This window comes from Lissotriton vulgaris, chromosome 1_1 (assembly GCF_964263255.1).
Source record: "Lissotriton vulgaris chromosome 1_1, aLisVul1.2, whole genome shotgun sequence".
Taxonomy (NCBI): Eukaryota; Metazoa; Chordata; class Amphibia; order Caudata; family Salamandridae; genus Lissotriton; species Lissotriton vulgaris.
The window spans coordinates 876,608,591-876,636,047 of record NC_141685.1 but is presented as its reverse complement, the minus strand read 5'-3'; the positions used below and the strand labels follow the sequence as shown (position 1 = coordinate 876,636,047).

Here is a 27,457-nt window from a genome sequence, read left to right as displayed (position 1 = left end):
AACTGTCATATGAAGATCGAACAATACCAGCATACATCCATGTCATCGAGGGGCCTGAAGCAGACTGCCTCCTGAGCCTAGCCACTGCTGAGCGACTGAAATTAGTGAGCCTCCTATTCAGAGTCACCGACAAACCAGCACTCATCAAGAAATTTCCCAAACTTTTTCAAGGCCTGGGAAAGATGAAGAACTGCCTAATAAAATTGCACATAGATGAACAAATCACTCCCGTAGCGCAACACCACCGGAAAATCCTGTTCCACCTGCAAGAAGCCATGGAGAAGGAACTACAAGACCTACTGGAAGCCGACATCATTGAGAGAACAGAGGGACCGGCCACATGGGTCTCCCCAGTCGTGGTGGTCACAAAGAAAGGAGAAACTGACCGAGTTCGTCTGTGTGTAGACATGAGGGCGCCCAACACGGCAATAGAGAGAGAGAGACATCCAGGCCCCACATCAGCGACATGATCACCTCCCTCAATGGAGCCAAGATTTTCTCAAAGTTAGACCTCAACAAAGGATACCATCAGCTAGAACTGCACGAAGGGTTGAGATACATCACAACATTCTCGACACACCTAGGACTATTCAGGTATAAAAGACTTAGTTTCGGAGTGTCTTCTGCAGGAGAGATATTCCAGGAGGCTATCAGGAGAACAATACACCATATCCCACAGGTCCTAAACTACAGCGACGACATCCTCGTCTATAGAGCAACAACTGAGGAACATAACAAAGCTCTAGATCAGGTCTGTCAAGCCCTGATGGACGCGAACCTGACACTCAACAAAGACAAGTGCGAACTTCACAAACCAACACTAAACTTTTTCGGACACTTATTCTCTGGAAGTGGCATGAAACCAGACCCAGAAAAGGTAGCAGCACTAAATGATACACCAAGCCTGGAAGACGTAGGTGATGTACGATCGTTCCTAGGAATGGCCAGCTACTGCTCCAGATACATACCTGACTACGCCACGCTAAGCTACCCGCTACGGATGCTCACGAAACAAGGAAAGCCCTTTCAGTGGTCCACTCAATGTGAAGGGCCATTTCGAGAGATCAAGAGAACTGTAGAATCAGCAAAGAACCTAGCATACTTCAATCCAAAAAGAAAGACGGAAATAACAGTAGATGCCAGTCCTGTAGGACTAGGAGCCATCCTTGCGCAATATGACAGAGAAGGAGACCAACGGCACATAGTAGCATATGCCAGCAGAAGTCTGACGGACACAGAAAGGGCATACTCACAGCCAGAAAAAGAAAGCTTGGCCGTCGTCTGGGCGTGTGAACACTTCCACATTTTCATTTTTGGAAAACACTTCACACTGATAACTGACCATCAAGCTCTGATCACAATCTTCAGAAACCCGCGAGCAAAAATGCCTCCGAGAATAGAGCGATGGGGCCTAAGGCTCCAAGAGTACACCTATACCATAATTCACAAGCCAGGAAAAGATGCAAACCCTGCAGACTACATGTCTCGACACCACCTCAGATCAGACAAATCAGAACAATCAATCGCTGATGAATACATTCACTTTGTGGTGAACCAAGCGAGACCTCCAGCTGTTCCACTAGAAGCCATTTGCGAAGCGACGCAAACGGATACCACCCTGCAAGAGGTGAAACGGCTGATCCAAACTAACAACTCGAGACATACACCAAGCAATGGACAAAACAACCAAGAAATGGCGGCCTTTAAACATATCAATGATGAACTGTCGATAGCAGCGAATGACCTCATCTCACGGGACACCAGAATAGTAATCCCACGACAACTCAGACAAGGGGTCATCAACCTAGCACATGAGGGACACCGGGGCATAGTGGCCACAAAAAGAGCACTCTGTGAAAGAGTCTGGTTCCCAACACTAGACCTGATGGTGGAGACGACCTTGAAGGACTGTCCGCAATGCCAACTAGTGAGTCGTCCGGATCCCCCTGCACCACTTCAAATGTCTCACTACCGGAGGGTGTCTGGCAACACATTGCCGTTGACTTCTTTGGGCCAATCAAATCGGGCCAATACGTCCTGGCCATCATGGATGAGTATTCAAGATTCCCCATCGCACAACTGTGTACTTCCACAAGAGCATCGTGTGTCATACCGATCCTAGATGAGGTTTTTGCCGCATGGGGCATTCCCCTAGTGGTGAAGTCAGACAATGGACCCCCCTTCAACAGCCATGACTTTGCAGAGTTTGCCCAGCACCTCAACTTCACACACCGCAAGATCACACCACTATGGCCACAAGCCAACGGAATGATCGAACGCTTCATGGCCACGATCAAAAAGACCATCCAGCAAGCAGAACTCACCGGAAAGAGCCTTCAGACAGCACTCGACGAGGTGTTGCGGGCATACCGAAACACGCCTCATTCCACCACAGGCAAATGTCCTGCCACTCTCATGCTAGGACGCCCAGTGCGCACCAGGATACCAATGATGAGCATGGCCGCGCACGAACTGGACTCTGACTCTGATCACGAGGAGATCGCGGCCAGAGACAAGATGAAGAAGGAAAGAATGAAAGACTACGCTGATGAACGGCGCCATGCTACGACCTCTCAAATCCAAGAAGGAGACTGGGTGCTGGCACGACAAGAGCAGCACAGAAAGACTGATTGCCAATATCCTGAGGTTCCACTTAAAGTAATACAACAAAAAGGAACTATGATCACTGCAGAAGCTGACGGGAAGAGACTTACCCGGAACGTGACGTACTTCAAGAAGTGCGGACCAAAGGTCAAAGAGCTACTGACTGAACCGAAACTGGAGCCAAGAGACCCAGAGACACTGCCAACTGACAGTCAGTTACCGACAGAGATTGTCGATGAGACCGAGAGTGACAATGCCAACCTCCAGCCACGCCCCAGGCGTGTGATCACGAAACCGTATCGCTTCATTGAACAATTCTAAAGAAATAACAATTTGCTGTTTGCAGTGGTGTCCCTTTTTTGTTTTCTTTTCATTTATTCACAGAGGGGGGAGATGTAATGATGTAGATGGCCAAGCAGTGAGAGTGCCCGGTGACCAAACTGGTCAGGCACTAGGACCAGCCCGCATGAGGGACAAGGGCGGGCGGAAAGGGAGGAGCTGGGAGCCCAAGGGGCAGCTGGTCAGTTATCCGTTAGGATTCGAAGGAGAAGGACGCTGAAATAAAGAAGGTCCATCATTATACTCCCTGTGTCTGCCTGAATTCTTTGTGTGTGAGACACTACAAGCCCTGCCAAGTTTCCCAGGTCCATGTATGGTGTGCTAGTCTAGTCCAGGTTTTAAAATGTGAATTATATGACTTGCCTTCTTTATTCCATTATAAAACAGGACTACAAGTCACAAGATGTAAAGTTAAAAAAAACTAGATTGGAGCAGCAATTTACGCATGGACCCGGGAAACTTGGCAGTTATGGCTTAACTGGTTGCTGCACATGGTTCTCAAATCAGTATACTAATCCCCTCGTACAAAAGTTGCACAACATGGCTAAAAAACACATTGACAAGTTAATGAATGGCAAGAAAGAAGACATGATAGGAGCCTCCATTTCTTGACATAAAATCAAAAAGCGTGAACAGATCGCTGGTATTTTTCTCTGGGAAATGTGGCAACCTCAGTCTGCCCCTTGCCTTGACAAATGAATGGAGGCTTACGTGCCACTGCCATTAGACGCGAAAGAAATGATATTCTACTGATTTATGAAGCTAAAATGGCTTTAATTTAGCTGCCTGGCACCTGCAATTGCCTCTACGTCAAGAAGTCAATGGGGTTAATAAAACAGTTTTTATTTTCTTATAAATTTCCCACTTTGCTGTTCTAAAATGTTACCATGTATTATTCTTCACAACCTGCTGCGAGATGGCAGTTTCCACTGTTCTCTAGTGTTAGTTCTTTAGACCAACAAGGAGCGCCCAGTTCCGCCCCCCTCCCCCTTACAGAATAAGACATTCCGAAAATGACAAAAGCATTAGGAACTTAAGATTGCTTACACAAGCAAAGACTTTCCTCTTCTACAATAGCGGTGCCCCTCATACAAAATGCCCTTCGCGCGGGGGAAAACAATTAATACAATTTAGAGCTCATGCTCCTCTAAGATGGCGATACCTCGTCACTAAAGCTGCCCTGTTTTAAAATGGTGCCACTTTTCTAGCAAAGACAACTATCCAGTTCTAAAATGGCAGCCCCGGGTTAGGTTATTAGACAGCAACATAGTCTCATTTCTACATCTCAGGCCGTATGTTGTTCCAATCAACGCAAATCATCCAGTTCTAACATGGCGGCCGCGGGTTATTAAGACAGCAATAGTCCCTTTTCTATCTCGAAGGCTGCATGTGTTCCACTCTGAAGAGACTGCTTACAAATGACTGTGGCTCGGATCCAATGGAGGTGCTGGGGGTGCAGGACTTTGCTCACCGCCCCCAGGGACCTTCGGGGGCCAGGAGGTACTTCATGTACATGGCAATGCCACGGGAAGGGTGGCTGGGACGTTAATATTACAACAGAAGTCGTTAATAAACGGCATGAACGTTAAGGGGCATTAATAAAGTGTTAAGGAAAGTCGTTAAATTATATATCTGTGTATTAATATAACTCACCTTTCACTGATATCTTGGCCCGAGAGAGCTCAGTTGCTCATCTAGCGTAGGTCCTCAACCAAGGGTAGATTTCCTCCTCGAACCACATTTGGTATGGATGGGTGATTTGGTGATAAAGCTACCAAGGGACGAAGGTCTGGAGAGGTCAGCGTGAGCTTCTTAACTGCAGATCTATGGTTACTGCGGTGTTACAATGCAAGCAGTGTCTGCCATAGTCGTTGCGAGACCTTTGAAAGACGTAACATAAAAGGCGTAATGAAATTGGGTGAGGGAGAAGTTAGCCGTAGGAGTGAGCAGAATTTGGAAAGGAAGGCGAGAGTGTCAAGGATGTTGTTTAGGGGAAATAGGAGGTATGGGATAGTTTGTGAAGGAATCGGGGACGATCAGATTGAAACGAAGAGGGGATGAATTGTGGGTTTGGGTAATTGAGAGTCTGAGTAGTACGTAAGAATTGGGACTGCGGCGAAAGGATGCAGAGTGAGTGATGGAGAAACAGAGGGATGAATGAGGGTTTCAGTAGGAAAGAGGTGGTAGGGCTTAATGTTGAGAATGTGGGAGACAATAAGAACAAAGTACGAGGTGGACGAAGGAAAGAGATGAGCTAGGGAAGTTAAGGGGTCTCAGATGGCGTTGAGTGAATGGGCAGATAATCTGGCACAACGGTGAGGATCTGCAACAAGTGGTCAGACCAGGTGCCCGCAGTAGTATTTACCATGGGAGAAATACAGTAAATATAAGCATTGACAAAGCCAATAGGTCTTGTCTACGCAGGGCACAAGTCAGAAAACAAGCATTTGCAATGCAATAGGTCTCGCATTAGGAAAGTGTGAGCTATTGGTATTGTAAATGACAATTTTTTTTAATATGTGTTGGCTTTGCAAATATATAAATTAATAGCATTGTTATTCACAAAGCCAATAGCTTACACTTTCCTAATGCGAGTCCTATTGGCTATGGCAATGCTTGTTGGTAGCAAGCAAGGACAGTGCTGTTGTGGTGCTGAGTGATGATGTGGTGGTGTCCCTGAGTGATGTGGTGGTGGCCTGGAGTGATGTGGTGGTGCCCCTGAGTGGTGTCCTAGAGTGATCTGGTGGTGTCCTAGAATGATGTGGTGGTGTTGTGTGGCGTGCAGCAGTGTGTGGCGTGCAGCAGTGTGTGGCGTGCAGCAGTGTGTGGCGTGCAGCAGTGTGTGGCGTGCAGCAGTGTGAGGCGTGCAGCAGTGTGAGGCGTGCAGCAGTGTGAGGCGTGCAGCAGTGTGAGGCGTTCAGCCGTATGAGGCGTGCAGCCGTATGAGGCGTGCAGCTGTATGAGGCGTGCAGCAGTGCGAGGCGTGCGGCAGTGCAGCAGTGTGAGTAATGCAGCAGTGTGTGGCGCGCAGCAGTGTGTGGCGCGCAGCAGTGTGTGGCGTGCAGCAGTGTGAGGCGTGCAGCAGTGTGAGGCGTGCAGCCGTATGAGGCGTGCAGCTGTATGAGGCGTGCAGCAGTGCGAGGCGTGCGGCAGTGCAGCAGTGTGAGTAATTCAGCAGTGTGTGGCGTGTGAGTAATTCAGCAGTGTGTGGCGCGCAGCAGTGTGTGGCGCGCAGCAGTGTGTGGCGCGCAGCAGTGTGTGGCGCGCAGCAGCGTGTGGCGGGCAGCAGTGTGTGGCGGGCAGCAGTGTGTGGCGCGCAGCAGTGTGGCGCGCAGCAGTGTGTGGCGTGCAGCAGTGTGTGGCGTGCTGCAGTGTGTGGCGTGCAGCCGTGTGTGGCGTGCAGCCGTGTGTGGCGTGCTGCAGTGTGTGGCGTGCTGCAGTTTGTGGCGTGCTGCAGCGTGAGGTGTGCTGCAGCGTGAGGCGTGCAGCAGTGTGAGGCGTGCAGCAGTGTGAGGCGTGCAGCAGCGGTGAAAGGAGGAGAGGCTGTGGAGCAGGGGCAGATTGTGTGTTGAGCTGCAGGGAAGGGGGACTGTGAGGTGTGGCGAAGTGGTGTGAGCTGTGTGTGCGTTAGGGGGTAGCAGCGGAAGAGGGACGAGAGGCTGTGGAGCAGGGGCAGATTGTGTATTGAGCTGCAGAAAAGGAGGTCTGTGAGGTGTGGCGAAGTGGTGTTAGCTGTGTGCGCATTAGGGCGGAGGAGAGACTGGAGCAGGGGCAGATTGTGTGTTGAGCTGCAGGGAAGGGTCGAAAGTATGCGTGTAAGCCTCTTAGCCAAACAAGTTAATTGTAAAAAAAAAAAACTCGGGAGTGTGTGTGTGTTGAGCTGCAGGGAAGGGGGTCTGTGAGGTGTGGCAAAGTGGTGTGAGCTGTGTGTAAGGGGGTCGGTGAGGTGTGGCGACGTGGTGTGAGCTGTGTGTGCGTTAGGGGGAGCAGCGGAGGAGGGACGAGAGGCTGTGGAGCAGAGGCATATTGTGTGTTGAGCTGCAGGGAAGGGGGTCTGTGAGGTGTGGCGAAGTGGTGTGAGCTGTGTGCGCGTTAGGGGGAGCACAGGAGGAGAGACTAGAGGCTGTGGAGCAGGGGCAGATTGTGTGTTGAGCTGCAGGGAAGGGTCGAAAGTATGTGTGTAAGCCTCTTAGCCAAACAAGTTAATTGTAAGAAAAAGACCGGGAAGGAGTACGTGCGGGACGGGAAGCCTTTTAAATGTGTGTAGTTGTTATGAGCTGTGTGTGCGTTAGGGGGGAGCAGCGGAGGAGGGACAAGAGGCTGTGGATCAGGGGCAGATTGTGTGTTGAGCTGCAGGGAAGGGGGTCTGTGAGGTGTGGCGAAGTGGTGTGATCTGTGTGTGCATTAGGGGGGAGCAGCCGAGGAGGGAGGAGAGGCTGTGGAGCAGGGGCAGATTGTGTGTCAAGCTGCAGGGAAGGGGGTCTGTGAGGTGTGGCGAAGTGGTGTGAGCTGTGTGTGCGTTAGGGGGTAGCAGCGGAGGAGGGACGAGAGGCTGTGGAGCAGGGGCAGATTGTGTGTTGAGCTGCAGGGAAGGGGGTCTGGGAGTTTTGGCGAAGTGGTGTGAGCTGTGTGTGCGTTAGGGGGAGCAGCGGAGGAGGGAGGAGAGGCTGTGGAGCAGGGGCAGATTGTGTGTTGAGCTGCCGGGAAGGGTCGAAAGTATGCGTGTAAGCCTCTTAGCCAAACAAGTTAATTGTTAAAAAAAAAAAGCCCGGAGTGAGTGCGTGCGTGCGTGCGGGACGGGAAGCCTTTTAAATCTGTGTAGATGTTATGAGCTGTGTGTGACGGGTAATAATGACCACGCCAACTGGAACTGCCAACATAATGACATGAGTGAACACGACTCCCTAACTGGCTTGCTTGATGCTGTTCGCTTCCAGCAGCTAACGGGTCTGTAACTCTACCCCCGACCTCTCCTTTGTTAGGTGAAACCCTTCTGAAAACAAGCTCTCTACATGGCTGTGGTGGGGGGGCGGGGGAGCGGGAGCTCATTCCTTTGAAGTCTGATGGGGGGGGGGAGCGATTTGGGAGCGGATTCCTTTGAAGTCTGTTGCCGAGGCACAGACAAATGGTGGTGTGCAAGCGGCTTCCTTTGAAGTCTGATGCCAAGGCATGGTGTGGGATGTGGCTGGCGATGATGTGCACATGCCTGCCTCACACGAACTGTACGCGATGGTTGACTTTTTGGACCGCTTCCTATAATCTCGGATATAGTAGGCGAGACCTAAAAACGCTTTGCCAATACTTCTTTAGCTCACTTACATGATTACAGATATTGACTAAACATATGCAAATCAGTCTAAACCACAGGCCAAAATGGCATTCCCACCCTGGTGAGAAATCATCTTCCCAATAAAATTTGAAAAAACATTGTGGCATAGAGCCTCATGAGTTAGGTACAGCTCGAACTCTATAGAGGTGGGCTCTCAATTTCTCAAATTCTTTTTCTAAGCAAAAGTGTTCTATCTGTACTATTTACACAAAGAGAAAAAACTGTCCAGTTTTCAAAAACATACAAAGAATGCCAATATATTTTTAATGCCAAGGTCATGCCACTCTTGAGGGGACTAGGACTGAGAATGTTTGCAGAATCTTATTAACATTAAAAAATAGGAATGGACAACCTTTGTAATGATGTAACCAGCAACTATGGTCTGATACTCATGTAAAGCGCTCTGATACCTCCAGGTCTAGCCAGCGCTATATAAAACTTTTTAAATAATTAAAATGTACATCAGAAATCTCAACCAAAAACAAAAAAACCTCAAATATAACGGTGGGCCCGAAGTCACCAGCAGTTAAACAGACTCTACTCCTCATGCCACTCCAACATCCTTGGTACACCCCAGCATGAAGCAAATGAAATTCGTAAAACTGTATGGAATCTGCAATGAAAGCACTTTGATGTAAGAATTAGTTCTTTGCACAACCTGAAAATAAAATAAAATAATCCTATCACTTAAATGATCCTGCAACGTGAATATTATAAGTAATACCGTAGCAAAAAGAAAAGAATAGTACATTATTTTACAAAAGCAGATAATGGACCAAGATACAGTAGGGTTGAAAAACTGTAGGGATCTGTTTACGGTTTTGTGAAAGCTTCGCATCATGCTTGGAATAGGAGTTTCAAAAGAGCAGATATCCGTACTCCAAAAAAAAATATTCCTGTAAAATGACTCTATAGGAATTGAAATTCTTACATGGTCATGGGCATTTTCTTGCAGAGGACATAACTCCGCGTTTAATTTAGAAGGAGCATGTTACAGACGGAAGGTCTGAAAAGGCCCCGAGCGACTCGTAGCGAGTCAAATTCTGATGCGTGCAAGACATGACATGCAAAGTAATGATGGAAAGGCGGCCACCCTTTTAGAATCAATGGATGTTCACACAGACAAAACGCACAAATCACTTTCAGTAAATCCTTCTTAAAATATGCCACACTGGAGATGTGGGAGCCTGGGAGATCTGGACAAAACAGAAATAGGACTCAATCATTTCAACTTTAAAGGGGGAATAAGAATCTGCAGTTGTAAACAAACGTTTAGCTTACAATTTGAGAAACAAAATTGCCTGAGGCGTAATTTCAGAAGATACCTTTCTAGAGCACATTACTATAAACGCTCAGAACGCGCAATGAGATCAAAGTTTTAAACTCAAGTATAGAGAAATATGGCTACGGTGACTGTTCAGAGAGCAGTAGGTTTTAACCTCAGTGAGAGGCTCACAAAGGGCCTTTCTACAGAAATCAACCGATGACCAGCCCAGCTCCATAATCCAGCTAGGTATTCTCTTTGTAACTTTTCGAACAAAACCAGCTTCCTTCCTGGCCCGGGCAACATGAAATGTAACTGGATAAGAATCTGGCCATTGTTTTGTGCAGCATCCTCTCCTGTCTGCAAACAAACAATCCAAGGAATTCCTTAGTTTGTGCACGCTCCACGCTGCTACAAAGAATACTGCGCAGCACACGTTCCATTTGAAAGCAGACACTCACACGCCTCGAACGCCCCATCAACTGCCTCCTCATTAGCTCGATCCAAACTAGAGCGGGACCATGAATTTGAAGGCGTCAGCTAGAACTTGCCATAGATGAGACTTTGTTGTCCCAGCCCTCGGATAGAAGTTTCCAGCCTGTGATGTGTCTTAGGGCTTCACCACTGACTGCAGTGGAGCGCGCGCAGCAGTATAACAAACGGATTTTGAGCGAAAGACCCTCCTTACTGGCAAGCAGGTCACGGGCCAATGAAATCTTTAAAATGACATACAATTAATAAATAAATGACAAGGCATAACTTACCGCAAAGGTAGTAAATTGAATGTAATTGTGGTGCAAGCCAACCCTTTAAAATAAATAAGCGTGAAATGGCCAACGTCGTTAACAAGATTCAAGGCATTTTCCTATTTAAGTGAAACTTGACGAAGAAATAAAAATCCATCGCAAAATAGACTTACTACATAATATCACCGAAACACCTGCCTAAGAAAACGTTTTTAATAAGCATCCAATACCAGACTACCTAGATACCGATTGGTCATAATGCTAGCTGAGGAGGAGTCGAGATACAAACATAAACAAGGAAGGAAGATGCAAGCACACGGGAGAGCAAGCTCTCGGCATTGCTGTTGCGGGGGGAGTGGGAGCGCAACCTTTGAAGTCTGATGGGGAGGGGGAGGCAGCCTTTGAAGTTTGATGCGAGGCACAGACAAATGGTGGTGTGTGATGTGGCTGGCGTTGTGCACGCGCCTGTCTCTCATGAACTGTGTCTAATCCGCCGCTTTGGTAGACTTTTCGGACCGCTTACTATAATCTCGCCGGAGCAATGTGCAAGCGCATTGGCTCAGGCGAGACCTAAAAAGAATTGGGGAATGCTGTCACTGGAAGTGACATCACGACAGGAAGTGACGTCACAGAAGGTGCCGAGCTCCTCGTCCCAGAGAGGCCAAAGAGTGAAGTCCAGCTGTTTGTCAGGGGGGACGGCATCCCCCTGGTAAAATAAGTGGGGGGACGCCGTCCACCTGCGTGGTACCCCGACTCGAGTCCTGTGTCTACGCAAGAGCTATTGGCTTTGCCAATCTGTTTTAACAATGTTGTACACCAGCGTGGCTGCTGACATACCAGCCAACTCGCACAGCGCCAGAGTGTGACACCAAATATCGGCCCTCATCACACGGTCTCCCGGGGAGGACCCAATATCACACAGTGGCAGGGAAAACGAGCTGATTAAAAACACTTTAAATAATGTTTTTTCAGCTCGCTTTCCGAGGCTTTGAACTGCAGACGTCCATTAAGTGGTGTGACTACTCCCCAAGACATTTGCAAAAACCACAGTTGATGGACAGAATGCAGAACAATGTCATAAATTCACCCCAGTACAGAGATCTGGGCCTACATGGCCATATGCAAATCAGTCTGACCCTGTGCCTCATGGGAACAGTCCAGTCCGAACTGCCAAGCCATGCCTTCCCTGGACCGGAAACAAGCTTCAGAGAACCGTTTTTTGGCATTCTAGCCGTCTTCAGCCCGGCTTGCTTGAATCCAGTGGTGTGGAGTGCATGGGACTCACGTCTGAGCATACCCATCCCACTCGGGGTGACAATTGCAAAAACCACAGTTGATGGACAGAATGCAGAACAATGTCATACATTCACCCCAGTACAGAGATCTGGGCCTAAATCCATCGTTTTTTTGCACTCCATTCCACCCCAGTTCAGACATGGCCATATGCAAATCAGTCTGACCCTGTGCCTCATGGGAACAGTCCAGCCCGAACTGCCAAGCCATGCCTTCCCTGGACCGGAAACAAGCTTCAGAGAACCGGTTTCTGGCATTCCAGCCGTCTTCAGCCCAGCTTGCTTGAATCCAGTGGTGTGGAGTGCATCGGACTCACGTCTGAGCATACCCATCCCACTCGGGGTGCCAATTGCAAAAACCACAGTTGATGGACAGAATGCAGAACAATGGCATACATTCACCCCAGTACAGAGATCTGGGCCTAAATCCATTGTTTTTTTTGCACTCCACACCACCCCAGTTCAGACATGGCCATATGCAAATCAGTCTGACCCTGTGCCTCATGGGAACAGTCCAGCCCGAACTGCCAAGCCATGCCTTCCCTGGACCGGAAACAGGCTTCCGAGAACCGGTTTCTGGCATTCCAGCCGTCTTCAGCCCGGCTTGCTTGGATCCAGTGGTGTGGAGTGCATGGGACTCACTTCTGAGCATACCCATCCCACTCGGGGTGACAATTGCAAAAACCACAGTTGATGGACAGAATGCAGAACAATGTCATACATTCACCCCAGTACAGAGATCTGGGCCTAAATCCATTTTTTTGCACTCCACACCACCCCAGTTCAGACATGGCCATATGCAAATCAGTCTGACACTGTGCCTCATGGGAACAGTCCAGCCCGAACTACCAAGCCATGCCTTCCCTGGCCCGGAAACAAGCTTCAGAGAACCGGTTTCTGGCATTCCAGCCGTCTTCAGTCCGGCTTGCTTGAATCCAGTTGTGTGGAGTGCATGGGACTCACGTCTGAGCATACCCATCCCACTCGGGGTGACAGTTGCAAAAACCACAGATGATGGACAGAATGCAGAACAATGTCATACATTCACCCCAGTACAGAGATCTGGGCCTAAATCCATCGTTTTTTTGCACTCCACACCACTCCCCAAGACATTGGCACCAGCCTCCGCAATCTTTTTCTTTTCTTTTTTTGGAAAGAGGGGGTTGGTGGTGCGGTTTAAAAGTGCCTTATAGGTACTTCTTGGCACGAGGCTCCGCCCCTCCTCACGGTGAGATTGCTCTTCAAGTTGGCAGGTATCCTTCTGTTCAGCAGGGTTAATAGTTAATGGCATAGAGGAGAGTGGAGTAGAGTGTCGTGTATTGGAGCGGTGTAGAGTGGAGTTGTGTACAGTCCAATGAAATAGAGTAGAGTTGACTGGTACAGAGTGCATCGGTGTTGAGTTTTGCAGAGTGCAATGGCATAGAATTCAGCAGCGTACAATGCATTGTTGTAGAACACAGTGGTATACGTTAGATTGTTGCATAGTAGAATGCAGTGGTGCAAAGAAGAGTGTCAGTGCAGGGGTGTAGAGTAGCACAGAATGTATTAGCGTAGAGTGGTGCAGAGTAGAATATAGTACGACAGAGTGGATTGGCGTACACTGTAATAGAATGGTCCTGAGTAGAGTGCAGTGGTGCAGAGTAGTGTGCATTGGCACAGTGTAGAGTGCAGTGGTGTGGAGTGGCGTAAAGTGCACTGGCGTTGAGTGTTGCAGAATATAGTGACGTATAGTGCAGCTGCATAATATTCAGCAGTGTACAATGCAGCGTCATAGAATGTAATGGCATAGATTAGAGTGGTACATAGTAATGTGCAGTGGTACAGAGTGGAGTGGTGCAGAGTAGAGTGGTATAGAGTGCAGTGGTGCAGAGTAGAGTGCCGTAGAGGGCAATGTTGCAGAGTAGAGTGTTGTAGAGTGCTGTGATGTAAAGTACAGTGGCATAACGTGCTGTGACATAAAGTGCATTGGCATAGAGAGCACTGGTTTAGAGTAGAGTGGCAGAGAGAGCAGTGGCGTAGAGTGGTGCAGAGTGGAGTGGCTTAGAGTGCAGTAGAGTACAGTGGAGTGATGCAGAGTGCAGTTGCATAGAGGGCAGTTTTGCAGAGTAGAGTTCAGAGGCGGAGCGTGCAGTGTTGCAGAGTAGTGTGTCATTGAGTACAGTGGTGCAGAGTAGAGTGCGGTAGCATAGAGAGCAGTGACTTTACAGTGCATTGGTGTAAAGTGCAGTGGTTTAGAGTACAGTGGTGCATTATGGAGTAGAGTAATGTACAGTGTAGTGGCATAGCATAAGTTGTTTCAGAGTTGAGTGGAGTGGTCCAGGTTAGAGTGCAATGGTGTAGAGTACAGTGGCATAGAGTGTAATTGTGTAGAGTAGAGCAGGGTTCTTCAAACTGTGGGGCGCGCGGCACCATCCCAGGGGGGCGCGCGCTCCACTCCGATCTTCCCTTTGTATGGGTCAGTGCTTCCCAAACTGTGCGCCGCGGCACCCCAGTGCGCCACGATGAGAAGCCCGGGGCGCCGCGCCGCCATTCACCATTGTGGGAAATTGGAGCTGCAGAAACTTGCAGAGGGGGGCTGGGGGTTGAAATGGCACTTCAAAAATGGTTTGGCCAAATAGTTTGGCCCAAAGCGCACTGCCCTACGTGTGTACGTACGCACGCGTCTATGTGCGATTTGATGCATAGTCTTCCCATTACTCTGCTCAGCACTGAGCGTTTCAGTAGCGTTGTTCCTGTCCGCCTCCCCGTGCCGTGCCTCGCCTCGTTGAACCCTCTTCAGAAAGAACTCCGTAAGTAAGGGCTTGTAAGCCTTGTTGTGCTGTGCCCTCGATGCACACTTTCACTTTGAATGCCAAGTTTACAATTCAACTCGCGAAATCTCCGAGCCACCAGCCCATCCTTTGCCTTGCAGGCATTAAAGGCCCACGGGTATTAAACTGTTTGCAAAGTTCTAAACCAAGACCCATCTGTGTTAGTTTTCTCGGTTTAATTTATGACAAAAATAAAACACTGACTGTGCGCGTCATCCTAAAAATATACGCACTTCGGCGGCCCTGCTATCTGTTTACCACCCCTACACTGGCGCGCCTGCTCCTCGGATGCAGGAGCCTTTTATTTGTGTGTTTCTTCAAACACAAAAACAAAAGGCCCCTGCATCGGAGGAGCAGTCCCGGCTGCAGTGTGTGGCTCTCTGGGAGGATGGGTGGGCAGAGCGCTGTGTGAACTCACACTTGTAAAGCAAAGGAGGGGGGGGGTGGAGGGGGAGCCGTGGAATAAAACATTGAGAGACCCCCGACTCTGCACCCCGCCGCTTCAGGCAGGACACTTGGATGGTCCACTGCACCTGAGCACACTGTCAGATTAGTTTCTGGGGGGCTGTATTATATCTGCCACCGGAGGATATTTTGAAAGGGCATCTAGGGACATTTGTGTGCATTCATTATATTTGGTTGCCATATTTGTGCCGTCTCCTCTGGTGTTACTCATACAATTCTGAAGTGCCTTTCAGGCATTAAGTGGGAGTGTTTTTCCTTAGTTAGGCGCTGTCACCCTGCAACACAATCAATTTCTCACAAGCTTCCAGTAAAAATGTTAAAATGTTTAAATGAGGGAATTTATAACCGCTTTCATCTGTCTCCAGTTTACACTTAATGAGCCCTTCATTGTCTTTACTTTGCATAGATGCATACATTAAGTACATGGATGGATGAGTGAGGACATGGATGAATGATTGGTAGAGTGGATGGGCAGGTGGGTGCATGGATGGGTGAGGAGAGGAGCATGGAGATGGATGGGTCAGAGAGTGCATGCATGAGTGGGGGGAGGGTGGAGAGCGGGAGGGATGGATGGGTGGGTGGATGGATGAGTGGGTGGACGGATGAGTGACTGGGTGGATGGATGAGTGGGTGGGGGATGGCTGGATGGGTGAGAGGGTGGGTTGTTGGATGGATGAGTGAGCGGATGGATGGGTGGAGGAGTGGATGGATGGGTGGAAGAGTGGATAGATGAATGGAGGAGTGGATGGATGAGTGGGAGGATAGCTTGGGTGAAGGGGTGAGTGGTTGGATGGATGAGTGGGTGGATGGGTGGGTGGAAGAGTGGATGGATTGGTGAGGGGATGGATTGGGTGAAGGGATGGATGGATGGATGATGGATGGATGGGTGAGGGGTGGATGGAGGGATGGTTGGGTGAGATGATGGATGGAGGGATGGATGGTGGATGGGTTTGCAAGTGGTTGAAGGGGTTTGGATGTGGATGGGGCACAGATGGAGGGACGGAGTGAATGGTGGGGGAGTTGGTGGATGACAAGGTGTACATGATGGATGGGGAGGGTTGTGATGACTTCCTTTTCCTTGGAGGATTGTGTTTTGAGCTGTGTGGTACGCCTCTGTCGTTTCGCCACACCCACTCACAGGCCTGCAGTTTGCTAGGCACTCTTGTGTTGAGCATTGTTTGCCGGATATGGCCCGTGGTATGCGCGTTGCAGTCGATCATGTGGTGTGCCGGATTCCCGAGGTTTCGGTCGGGTGGTGGGGGGGCCCAACATCTGGGAGAATTCAGCTGGGGGGGCTCAACCTGGAAAAGTTTGAATACCTCTGGAGTAGAGGGATGTGGAGTGGTACTGAGTAGATTAGAGTGGCGAAGAGCGCAGGGGCACAGAGTTGAGTGTTACAGAGTAAGAGTAAAGTGCATTGGCATAGAGTGCAATGGCATAGAGTGCAAAGTGGCTTAGAGTGGAGTTGTGCTGAGCAAATTGGAGTGGTCTATACTGGAGTTGTGTAGAGGGCAGTGGCGAAGACTGCAGTGTGAAGTAGAGTGCTGTGGAGTGATGCAGAGTAGAGTGGATTATGCATGGTGAGGTAGCACACTCCCATTACAGACAATACATTTTCAATTGAAATGACCATTACATTTGCACAGACATACAGTTTTACATATAAAACTATACAGCACACAAGTGATAATGTGTGGAAATGGCACCACTTAGCGTAATGATTTGTTGGAATCCTATTAAAGTATTTGTTTCCAACACACTTCAGAATTAACATAAACTGTGCTTCATTTCTTTTCCTAATTCTGAAATACTTGCACAGTGTGTTTAAATGTTATGTGCTAGAAAGAAAAACCTTTGCTACACACAGTATCCAGTAAGATTGTTACTTAAATCTTCTCACTTTGAATTCAGAGAAAAAACAAAAAAGTAAACACCAAGCTCTCTTGGAAGACAGAGCCTGACATTTGATCGTGGTCTTTGAATGCACAGCAAATGTGATGAGATAAAAGCAAGATTTCCAGGCCTGTTTACAGAAAGTAGCACTCATCGAAAAATACATGGGGAGTTGGTGTGAAAATGCTTTGCTCCTTGGAAGGGTCGAACTCACCCTGGACAGTAGAAAACAAAATAACCCAGCAAATAGAAAACCAGAACATGTGAGTTACTAACCACAAAGCCAATGGTAAGCAGTGGGCGGTATGCTTTTCAAGTGAAGCATTCTGAGTTTCCTCAGGATGTCTTCAGCAAACCAGACAGCGCAGCTTCAACCTAAAAATAAGAGTCATACCATATTATAATGTAAGACAAATGAACTAATATAGCATATTAAAACTTAACGCATGACCGCCACATTTACATATAATGGTTTCCATTTGTGCGCTACTTGACTACTGATATAACTTATTCCATAATATCCTAAAATGATAGTACATTTATAAATAAGTGCACCGGGGGCAATTATTACAGTGATTTGAGCACCGGTGTGCATTCATAAACGAACAAGTGAAAACAAGCGCCATTATTGAAGTGAAACAAATCATTGTAACATAACACTTCATATGCATTGATGTGGTTGTAATAAAATATCAGGTGGCATTAGTAATTTGGTCAGCTCTAATAAAGTGGTACCATCTCCAGGGAACATTAATGGGGTTCATTAAGAATGAAAAATGGGGTACAAATGCAGATGAATGGTTCAGTTACACCACAAGGCATTAATAAAGGGGAACAGAGGTTAATGAAGATTAGTTAACTAGGGTTTACTAGACAAGGAGACATTAATGGCCCTTTAATAAATGTCACATGCCAATATCAATATTTCACTGCACTGATAATACAGTTTCTGTGAGATTAATACGCGGGTCAAGATGGGGTAGGAAAGGTAAAATACTGAGGAAAGGTGAGAGAAGCCAGTCAAGGATGCCATCAAGAAGACTGGAGTTGTTAGTTTCTGAAGATACCCTATGCCTTTGTTCCAATGGGCTTTGTGTTTTACACGGGGTCCTGAATTTAATCTTTCCCTTCACCTGGAGAAAATGTAAGAGTTTCAACATTCTTTACATGGTTATGACTTTTTAGATTGAGTCAAAACGTGGCTATTAGTCTCTGATCTTGTTGTAGCCTAGTAACAAGGTCTTTTAGAGGCCGATGGAAACAGTACTACTATAATCCAGACAGACCTTCTCCAGTGATTTTTGTCAGTTCAATAACATGTCTAGAGGGAAGCTAGTATATTTCTGAGTATGGGAAGTTGAAAGTTGGTAGATTTACCCAATTCAGTTATTTGTGATGTGAAGGAGAGAGGTTATAAAGTAAAACATTATGGCAAGGTTCCTTGCCTTAGGCGAGGGTGTCAGGGCCAGGTTGAACACCAGTGGCAAATTGAAATTAATCCCTTTATCGTTCATTTTGGCTCTGCACCCTCAGCAAGGTTCACATAGCCTTCTAATTTACCAGTGACTGAGGGCGAGGTCATTGAAGAAGTCATAACTCTTGTGCTTGTTGTGATTTGAACTCTGTTGGGTGCCCTTGCATTGTACTTATTTTCTCTCCTCCAGTCCTATTCTAGACCATTCATAAATTCTGACCTTTTAAAGGTCATACCATGCATGAGCCCTCAGTAGAGTTACTTTATCATATCTTGTGTAGGGTCTTGAGGCATACCTTATAAATATTTTTGATTCGATTATACTTTAGGCACCCTGTCTGGTCTATCCAAGCAAATGGGCGTTATTTAGTTGCCTTGCATAATTTGCCTCTGGGGTTGTTCTGTGTGATCAGTACTAGATCACCTCCTAGTGAATTTCAGATGTTCCCGCTCCCTTTGGGACCTTGTCATTATGCTGTTTTTGTTTCTTCTGCATTTTAGTGTTCTGGAAAGCACATTGCCAATGATGCAGTATGATCCTTTGTAACGGTTGTCCCAGGAGCAGTGCACACCATTTTGAGTGTGAGGTGTTCACTATTGTTTGAAGAATCTCAACTAGGCGTATTCTTGTGTCTGTCACGTGCTGTTTTCAGTTCAGAGACTTTTCTTCAATGTATGCCCATAGAAAAACAGATGACAGTTGTTACAACTATAATAATAATAATAATAATTGTGGGTTTATATAGCGCTAGAATCGACTCCCGGAGGAGTATCTCCGCGCTTCGACCGCTGGGGAACCCGTCCTGGCTCACCCTGAGAGATGGTCCCTAATGGGTATCTCTAAGGTGCGACCAAGCATCCCTGGCGGTCTGGGGGGGCCGTTGTGAAGATGAGGCAAGCTAATGCCCAGAGTTGCCGAGTGTGGTCCCTGACTGGAGTAGGCACCGAGGCGAGAATTATCGAGCCCGCTGACCCTGGTCCACGACCCTGCCGCGTCGGGAATCGAACCCTGGTCCCGGGCCGTCCTCTGCTTACGGGTCTGCCGCCTCTAACCTGTGAGCCACACCACTTCACTTGTAGACTATTGACTATTGTAATTGCCTCTTTTTCGGTTTACAAGTATATCTTCTCGTCACTTGTCCCTTATTCATTCACTTGCATCCTCAAAGTTCACTGGGACCGGTGTCTACTGTGAGTTCTGTTTTCCTTGGGCGTTGAAACACACCTATGTGTTTATCTGCTGAGAATGCATGTTTGACCACTTGGGTGGGGATTGTGGCTGTCTATCAGGCCAGCGCTGTATAGTATTTTTGTATTGTAGACGCTCAGTTGGAGTTGCTAAGTCAGGAATGAACCTCCCAAGCAAGGTAGCTTGCCTAGAAAGTTCCTTAATTTCACAAATAATCTGGTGCTTCTGATGTCATCATAATATCTTTCGCCTTTTTGAATTTACAGTGATCCTGGAACGAAAAATACAATTTGGATGATAGGACTTTAAACTTTTCTCGCTGTAGAATTAGTTCAGTTTCTGAAATATTACAGCTGGTATCTGATGATACTGATCTAGCTGTTCCAACATGGTGTATACCATCACCCATGTTGACAACCGTTTGTGTATCAAGTGAGAGTTTTTCTTAAAATATTGTTGTCCTCTTTTAGAGGGCGGCATTCCTTCATTAACACATATTAATAGCTGTTAGATAAGATACCAGTATATAGCAATAAACAATAATGAACTCCTGCTCCAATTATCCCAAGAATTAAAATATAATTAGTAAACTATTAAAAATGTAAAAATACAAAAACAAACAGCCAAAGCAGACATTGACATTAATAGAGAACATACGTCATACCCAGATGTAACATTATATTGAATAAATAAACAATGAATATATAAATTACCTTGCATTAGATAGTAGGGGGAGGACAAAAAAAAGAATGTGGCTAAGGCCTTGAATTTCCTTTGTTCATAACATACCGATTCTGACTTTAGTAGAGGGGCTCTTCCATACTCCAAGGAGTAGATGGGCTGTTGTCATTAAAAGACAGATTTTGTCACCTTATGACGACTAGTCGTCCGAAGTTGCCTCACAACCATGGTTCACCGATAAACTGAAGGCGCAAAAACAAAAATGCAGAAGGGCGGAAAGGAAATGGAGGACCGATTACGAACAATGGACGAAAGATGAATACAGAACCTCCCTAGCAACTTATAAAAAACTAATCCTAGAAGAAAAAAGTAACTATTTTATACGAAAAATAAATGAGGCCATGAATTCCAGCAAGAAACTATTTACCACAGTTAAAAAACCAACAAACCTCAATACTAATAAACAGATAGACTGTAGCACTGAACTATGCAACAGTTTAGGTCAGTTCTTTGTAGACAAAGTCAATTCTGTTTATGAGTCTTTTAAAACGACCGACAAGTCTGTTACCCCACAGTCACGCATAGAACCCAAACATGGACTGTCCACTGGAATCTCCAATCCGGGGTTCCACTTTTGGGCCCCATCTGTTAGATTAAACAGGTGGTAATGACTACTAGGTCTGGGGGCCTAACGGACCCATGTCCACCTATGGTGATGCACCTGTTTCCAAATCTACTGAGCGACCAACTAGCCATGGTTTTTACAAAGATAATTAAATCTAGCTGTTTCCCAGATGCCTGGAAAACGGCCTCAGTTCTCCCGCTATTGAAGAAGCCAAATTTGGATCCGCAGGATCCCGGGAATTACAGACCAATTTTGAGAATCCCTTTTTCAGCAAAAGTACTGGAAAAATTATTGAACAAGCAATTGTCAACATTTTTAACCTCTGTAAATGCCCTAGGTCACTCACAGTACGGGTTCCGAGAGGAACATGGAACTGAAACAGCTCTGCTCATGGCAGTGGAAGAACTCAGGATTGTACTGGACGCTGGAGGGTAAACCATGATACACTCCTGACCCGACTAGACGGAGTTGGAGTTCATGAGACGGCACTCAAGTTGCTATCCTCATACTTAACCAACAGAACTTTTACAGTTAAATTAGGAGAGGCTAAATCCAAACCCTTTAACTTGCCGTGCGGCGTACCACAGGGGTCTTCCTCAAGCCCTACCCTTTTTAGGTCTCGCTGAGTCAGCGCAATGCGCTGTTAGCGAGACATTTAGTCTGTGGGCTTTCAAAAGTCCTACCAGACGCTTTTGCTGGGCACTTTCGTGCGGTTACGCGCTCAATGACGAGCAGAGGCACCATATGGCTTTCCTCGCTCGTCATTGTGCGTGCACATCGCACTCCACTCTCCAGACGTGCAGCAGTTTTTTTCACTTTTTCTGCCGCGCGCATCACTCGCGTGCTTTTTCTTTCTTTCAGCGCGCACACACAACTCCCGGGCTTGTTTCTTTAGACAAGGAGGCCTCCCTGCGTATTTGTCTTCAGCTGCTCTCAGGTTTTGCGCTGAGACAGGCCTGACGTAGCCCCATTGTTCCAGCACAGCCAGGAGACGAGCACTAAATGGAAACATTTGTGAACATCTTGCAGCCTGGGCAGGGGAGCTGTGTCAGTGATGCTGCGCTGCATCCTGCTGACATTTCCCTCGCTGTCTCCACCCCCGTTTCCTGCCCGGCACAGGCAGCAACATGTGGAAAGGAAGGAGGGAGCGAGTGCTTTCCAATTGCAATTCATCTCACAGAGCTAAAAAGCTCGCCAGGTACTTCAAGTTCAAAGTCATTAAAATGTTCTTAACCCATCTCCCGTGGGAGATAAATATGGGGAAAAAACTGTGACCAACAAAAACAGCCAGGTCCTCGCCTCAGAATGTGCTGCGCAATGGCGCCAGGAATGCGCGGGGATTTTTGCGCGTGGATACCTTTGTCAGAGGCGACCTGCACGCGCACTAGACATTCCTGGACTTGCAACGCCCCTGCCCTAAAGCGCTGAGTGCCACGAAGCAAGCAGCAATGAAAGGACGTCTAGCGTACCAATGTGGCTTCAGTCACTGGGTGCAGTGCTTTAAGTGCAATGAAAGAACTGAGGCCTCTCTCAAAGGGGCATGACCAATGTAATTAAGGACAGGTCTTAAAAAACGTAGGCTAAAAATCTGTGCCACCCGACTGGTATTTTGCTGCTCTGTCATTGCATCCAGATCTATAATACATCACACCTATAAAAAGCAAAGATTATTGGCTATGTCAATGGTTGTTAGTTGCATAAGATAACAAGCATTGGCATAGCCAATAGGTCCCGCCTTTGGGACCTTATACGTGTTTAGCCATGCAACAGTTGATGTGGTTGCACCAAGGATATTGTGCTGCATAACTAAATACTTATAAGATCCCAAAAGCAAGACCAATAGGCTATGCCAATGCTTGTTAATTTTTATGTTGCCCCATTAGCAGTGATAATAAGGAACTGTGGTTTCCTACCAGTCTCCTATGCAGACGATACACAAATAGTGGTATTGGCCTCAAACAACTTAGAAGAGACAGCAGGCAGATTTAACAACTGCATGAGACAAATTAATCACTGGATGCAGCGTAACTGCCTAAAACTAAACTGTGATAAAACCGAAATCATGCTGCTTGGGATAGACATAAAAATCTGGTCCCCAAAATGGTGGCCAGATAGCCTAGACAACTACCCATCCACAGTGAACAAAGTTAGAAACCTAGGAGTGGTAAAGGATAACAAACTATCCTTTAACGCCCAGACAAACAAACTGTATGGTATATCCTCAAAATGATTTTAAAAAACTACTGCTGTTTATTTCTCAAGATTCTTGTAAAACATTAGTAACAGCACTGGCCTTGTCTAGGCTGGATTACGGGAATGCCTTGTATGCTGGGATACAAAGCCAATATCTAGCAAAACGACATCGCTTACAGAACCCTGCAGCAAGGCTGGTGCTGGACATTCCCAGATTTGAGCCAGTCGCCCACAGATTAGGAGCCCTCCATTGGCTACCTATTGAAAAGAGGATAACGTTTAAGTCAGTTTGTCTGCCCTATAAAGCCATCCATGGGGTAGGATCCCATTTTTTAAAAACACATTTGAAACAGTATGAGCCTTCCAGAAGCCTGAGATCGAGTCAGGCAAAGTTGATTCAGGTTCCTAAATTCAAGCAAGTTAGGTGGGGAGGGAGAAGCTTCCTGCTTCAAGCAGGCAAGACCTGGAACCTTCTCCCTATTACTTTTTTTTGTAAACATATTTTATTGGTTTTTTGCCACCATACATTGCAAAGCATTTATCACATCAGTCACATCCGATAAATATGTTCCTATATTAATCCCAACTCCCCCCTGTAAACCCTCCCCCCTGAACTCACGTTGGTGTGGGCAGTTCCAGCTATACAGGTAATTACGCACATTATTGTTCATTGTTTGTAGATCACACGTACGAACATCCCTCATTCATCCCCGTCTACCAGTTGTGGTTCCCGCAAATACCTGGACCAGGGCCTCCCACGCTCTCGCCATCTCCAAAGCTTTGTTATTACCTGCCCGTTTAGCTTGTCGGAGCCTGACAACACTCTCACAGTTCGCCCACTTACATAACTCTGTGCGCCAGTGCGTGCTTGATGGCCCTTCCTTCGACTTCCAATGCCAGGTTATTTCCCGCTTTTGCTAGCAGTAATCCCAGATCGATAAATTTGCTAGTTATTGATGTCTTAGCCGTGTGTGGGAACCAGTGCAGCAAGCAAGTAGCAATGTCGTAGGCAAGTTGTCTATCAGTAACTGCATTCAAGGTGTCCCCTACCTCCGCCCAATAACTTCCTATAGACGGACAATGCCAGAGCATGTGTTCCAGTCCTACGTCCCTCTCAAAACATCTGGGGCACGCCGCATCCTGGACCTGGAAGTACCTCTGAATCCTACCCGGCGTCAGGTAGGCGCGATGTATTATGAAAAATTGTACCTGTTGGAATCGTGCATTCCTGCTCTCTTTACATACCCTTCTGATAATGTGGTCCCACGCCGCGTCCGGAATCGGTCCGCGTCCGAATTTCGCTTTAAATTTCGTCAATGGCAGCAATCCGTCTTGCAGCATCCTAGACTGGACGCATGTAACCGCCTTAACGGTGCCCGCTGCCATCACTACATATTGGCATACCAATGCTGTCGCAGTTTCCATCTGCCCGCTTTGCCAGTGCTTCCGGATTGCAGCTGTTATCGCTGCATAGATCAGGAAGCCACCCTCGGGGAGGCCATATATGTCTCTTAGTGTCTGAAAGGGCATTAATTCTCCATCCTTATACAAATCCCCAACCAATTGGACGCCCAGTTGTTCCCAGTCCGAAAGGGGGGTCCAGTCTCCACCATGCGGAAGTGCCGTCAGCATTCCCAGCAGAATCTCCGGCGCGTAGGGGTGGGACATCCCGGCTCGACGCTGGCACCTATTCCAGCAGAGCCTCAGCGTCTGTTCCTCCGATGTCAGGTCCGTCAAGTCAAGCTTCTCCTGCAGGACTATGTAGGATAGGACATGTCGCTGTATCCCCTGTCCCTGCCTAAGTTCAGGGCCCCTGAATTCCTGAGCAATACCTTGTGTGAGGACCTGCATCTGTGCCGCCAAATAATAGAACTCAAAATCGGGTACAGCCAATCCCCCCTAGGGTTTAGGCCTCATCAATGTCGTCAGTGCCACTCGTCTTCTGCCATTGCCCCACAAGAAGCCTATGGTCAATGACCGTAAGTCTCGAAACACCCGTGGAGGTATCCAAATGGGCAAAGTGCGGAAATAGTAAAGCAGCCTGGGCAGCGACACCATCTTGAGCAGGGCTATTCTTCCTACCACTGGCAGAGGAAGTGTTGACCAGAACGCCATGCTTCCCTTCAGGGCCTTTATAAAGCACCCCACATTTCCCTCTAACAGGTCTGCGCTATCATGGTAGATCCAAACCCCCAAATAGGTGAGGCACGCCGGTTCCCAAGTGATCTCACCAATTGACATCAGTAGTGTTAGAATTGGGGGTCTCCAGTTGGCAGAGTGCCTCGTAGGGTTGAGCTTGGGGAGAGAGAGCACGAGCCGGCGGGCTCATGCAGCACTCACTCTCTCCCGGTCGGTTGTAGTCACAAAGACGCTCCCCCCACACACAGCAAGGAGGGAGGGAGTGCGATGACGACGGCAGAGTTTCTTTGTCCCTGAACTCTGGGATCAGGAGTCTAGCTCTACTTCTAGCCCTTGGAGAGTTCTTCTTGGCAGGAGGGGGACCAAGCACACAGCACAGTCCCAACGGTCCCTCTGAGGCAGGACAAGACAAGACAGCAGGTCAGCTTCCAGACACACATCAATGGCAGCACTGTTCCTGGGGTCTTCTTACGGTGTCTTCTTCAGCAGGGATTCTCCTCTTCAGTCAGAAGTAGTCTGAGTCTAGTGTACACGGGTCTTTCCTTTATACAGCAAATTGTCCCAACCCTTGGGAGTTCTCATCACTAAGGCGGAAAAATCTGGACAGACCATCAGCATTGGCGTGTTCTGTGCCATGGCGGTGTTCCACCGTAAAGTCCATTCCCTGTAGGGAGATTGACCACCTCAACAGTTTTGGGTTCTCCCCCCTCATCTGCATTAACCATCTGAGGGGCCTGTGGTCTGTCTGAACCCGGAAGTGAGTCCCAAATAAATAGGGTCTTAGCTTCTTCAGCGCCCTGAAGTACTGGGTTTTAAGAACCCAGCGGTGCCAGAGTACACACCCGAAGACTTCGAGTCCTTCCTGTTTCAGACTACAGAAACACAGAGTCTTCTAGGTAAAATCAAAGATCATATTTATTGGCTGCACGGTGTATGTTCTCAGGAGACTGCTCAATCTTACAAAGTCAGCCTTCTCTTTTTATACAAAATATTATGCTTTAGGTTTAAAGTATTTTATTGAAGCAGGGTAAGGAAGGAAACAACAAAACAAACATAGAACCACAGGCGCCCCTCAGAAGCAGTGCGTATGGTACAATAGATACATAAAGGCAGTCCTTTCAGCACGGTGGGCACAGTCGTGCCTGGATCTCACAGCTCGCGCACCTGTGGGTGAAAACAAAAGGGGGGAAAAAAGGAAAAAGGAGAAAGGGGGAACAACCCTGCCCCTCCCCCCCCCCCAGCCAACCACCCCCCAACCCCCAAACCCCCTCCCCCACCCCCTGTACTGTGCCGTCAACCACTCGCTCTTCCCCTGTGGCAACCTATTGTTTACCCCCACCACCAGTTGCCAGCTTGGGCCGATTAAACAGGCGGATCTGACGGCGGTGTCAGCCGCAACAGTCTAAGATACCTGGGGCAAGTGATTTCTTTGAATTCTGAGCATAACAAGTTATGGAAGGGTGCCCACAGCTCCTCAAAAGTGTCTACGTCCCCCGCCACCACTAGGGACAGCTTCTCCATGCCAAGGACATGCCACAATCTGTGCAGCCAGCCGACAACAGTGGGGAGCGTGGTGGAGCGCCAGTGAATGAGTATGTTCTGTACTGCTGACCCCAAAGCTATCGCTGTCTGTCTACCCCTTTTAGATCTGAGAGGGTACATCAATCCATTCGGCAAACCCAGTAGGACATAGGCAGGGAGGCGGGGAAGTTCTATTCCAAAGCATTTGTCAACCTCATTAAGGACCTCCTCCCAGTAAGGAGCCAGAAGGGGACAGTCCCACAAAATATGAGTAAGTGTGCCAGTCTGACCATAGTTGCGCCAGCATGTCCCAGGTATTGAACGGTCCATTTCATGTAATTTCTCAGGAGTGCGATACCAATATGTTGTGATTTTGGTGAAGGTCTCTGTGAGCCCGGTGTGATAGGCGGAGTGGCGCGCTCGGTAGGAGATGTGGTCCCATTCAGTATGGCTCAGCACTCGACCAAGCTCCCGTTCCCACCGCTCCCTACCCGGGTTGTAGATGTGAAAGGGGGGGATTGTATTATTCTGAGTTTTATATAGCGCCTGGTTACCAGAAAGGCATCCCAGCGCTCACCAGGGAATGAAACTACAGAGTAATGCGGGGGTTTAAGCAGAAAACAGAAACGTTTTTAAAAGCTTGCGGAACCGAAGCAGACTGGCTTCCGAGCGAAGTTGTAGGGGAAGAGAATTCCACAGAGTGGCTACGTTTATAGAGAACCTTCTGCCACCAGTTCTTACTTTCTTCACCCTCCCAACCTGCAAAAGATGTTGGTGGTCAGACCGGAGAGAGCGGAGGGCTTTGTAGGGCTGAACCATCTTCCCCAGAATAGGTGGACCTGCCCCCTGCAGGACTTTATGAGCGATACAGAGTGACTTGAACTTCACCCTGT

At 47.8% G+C, this 27,457-nt stretch overlaps 1 protein-coding gene across 3 annotated transcripts in view; it reads left to right on the top strand.

Moving 5' to 3' along the window:
• The first annotated feature begins 4,305 nt into the window (after positions 1-4,305).
• Positions 4,306-27,457, top strand: part of XPNPEP3 (X-prolyl aminopeptidase 3) — a 200,326-nt gene continuing 177,174 nt past the window's right edge. For 2 of the 3 annotated variants that reach the window (XM_086958338.1, XM_086958319.1), the window contains exon 1: positions 4,306-4,443. In XM_086958338.1, the coding sequence (XP_086814464.1) occupies positions 4,362-4,443 (82 nt within the window). In that variant the 5' untranslated portion in view covers positions 4,306-4,361. The remainder of the gene's footprint in view (positions 4,444-27,457) is intronic. The other variant, XM_086958329.1, reaches the window with a different exon arrangement.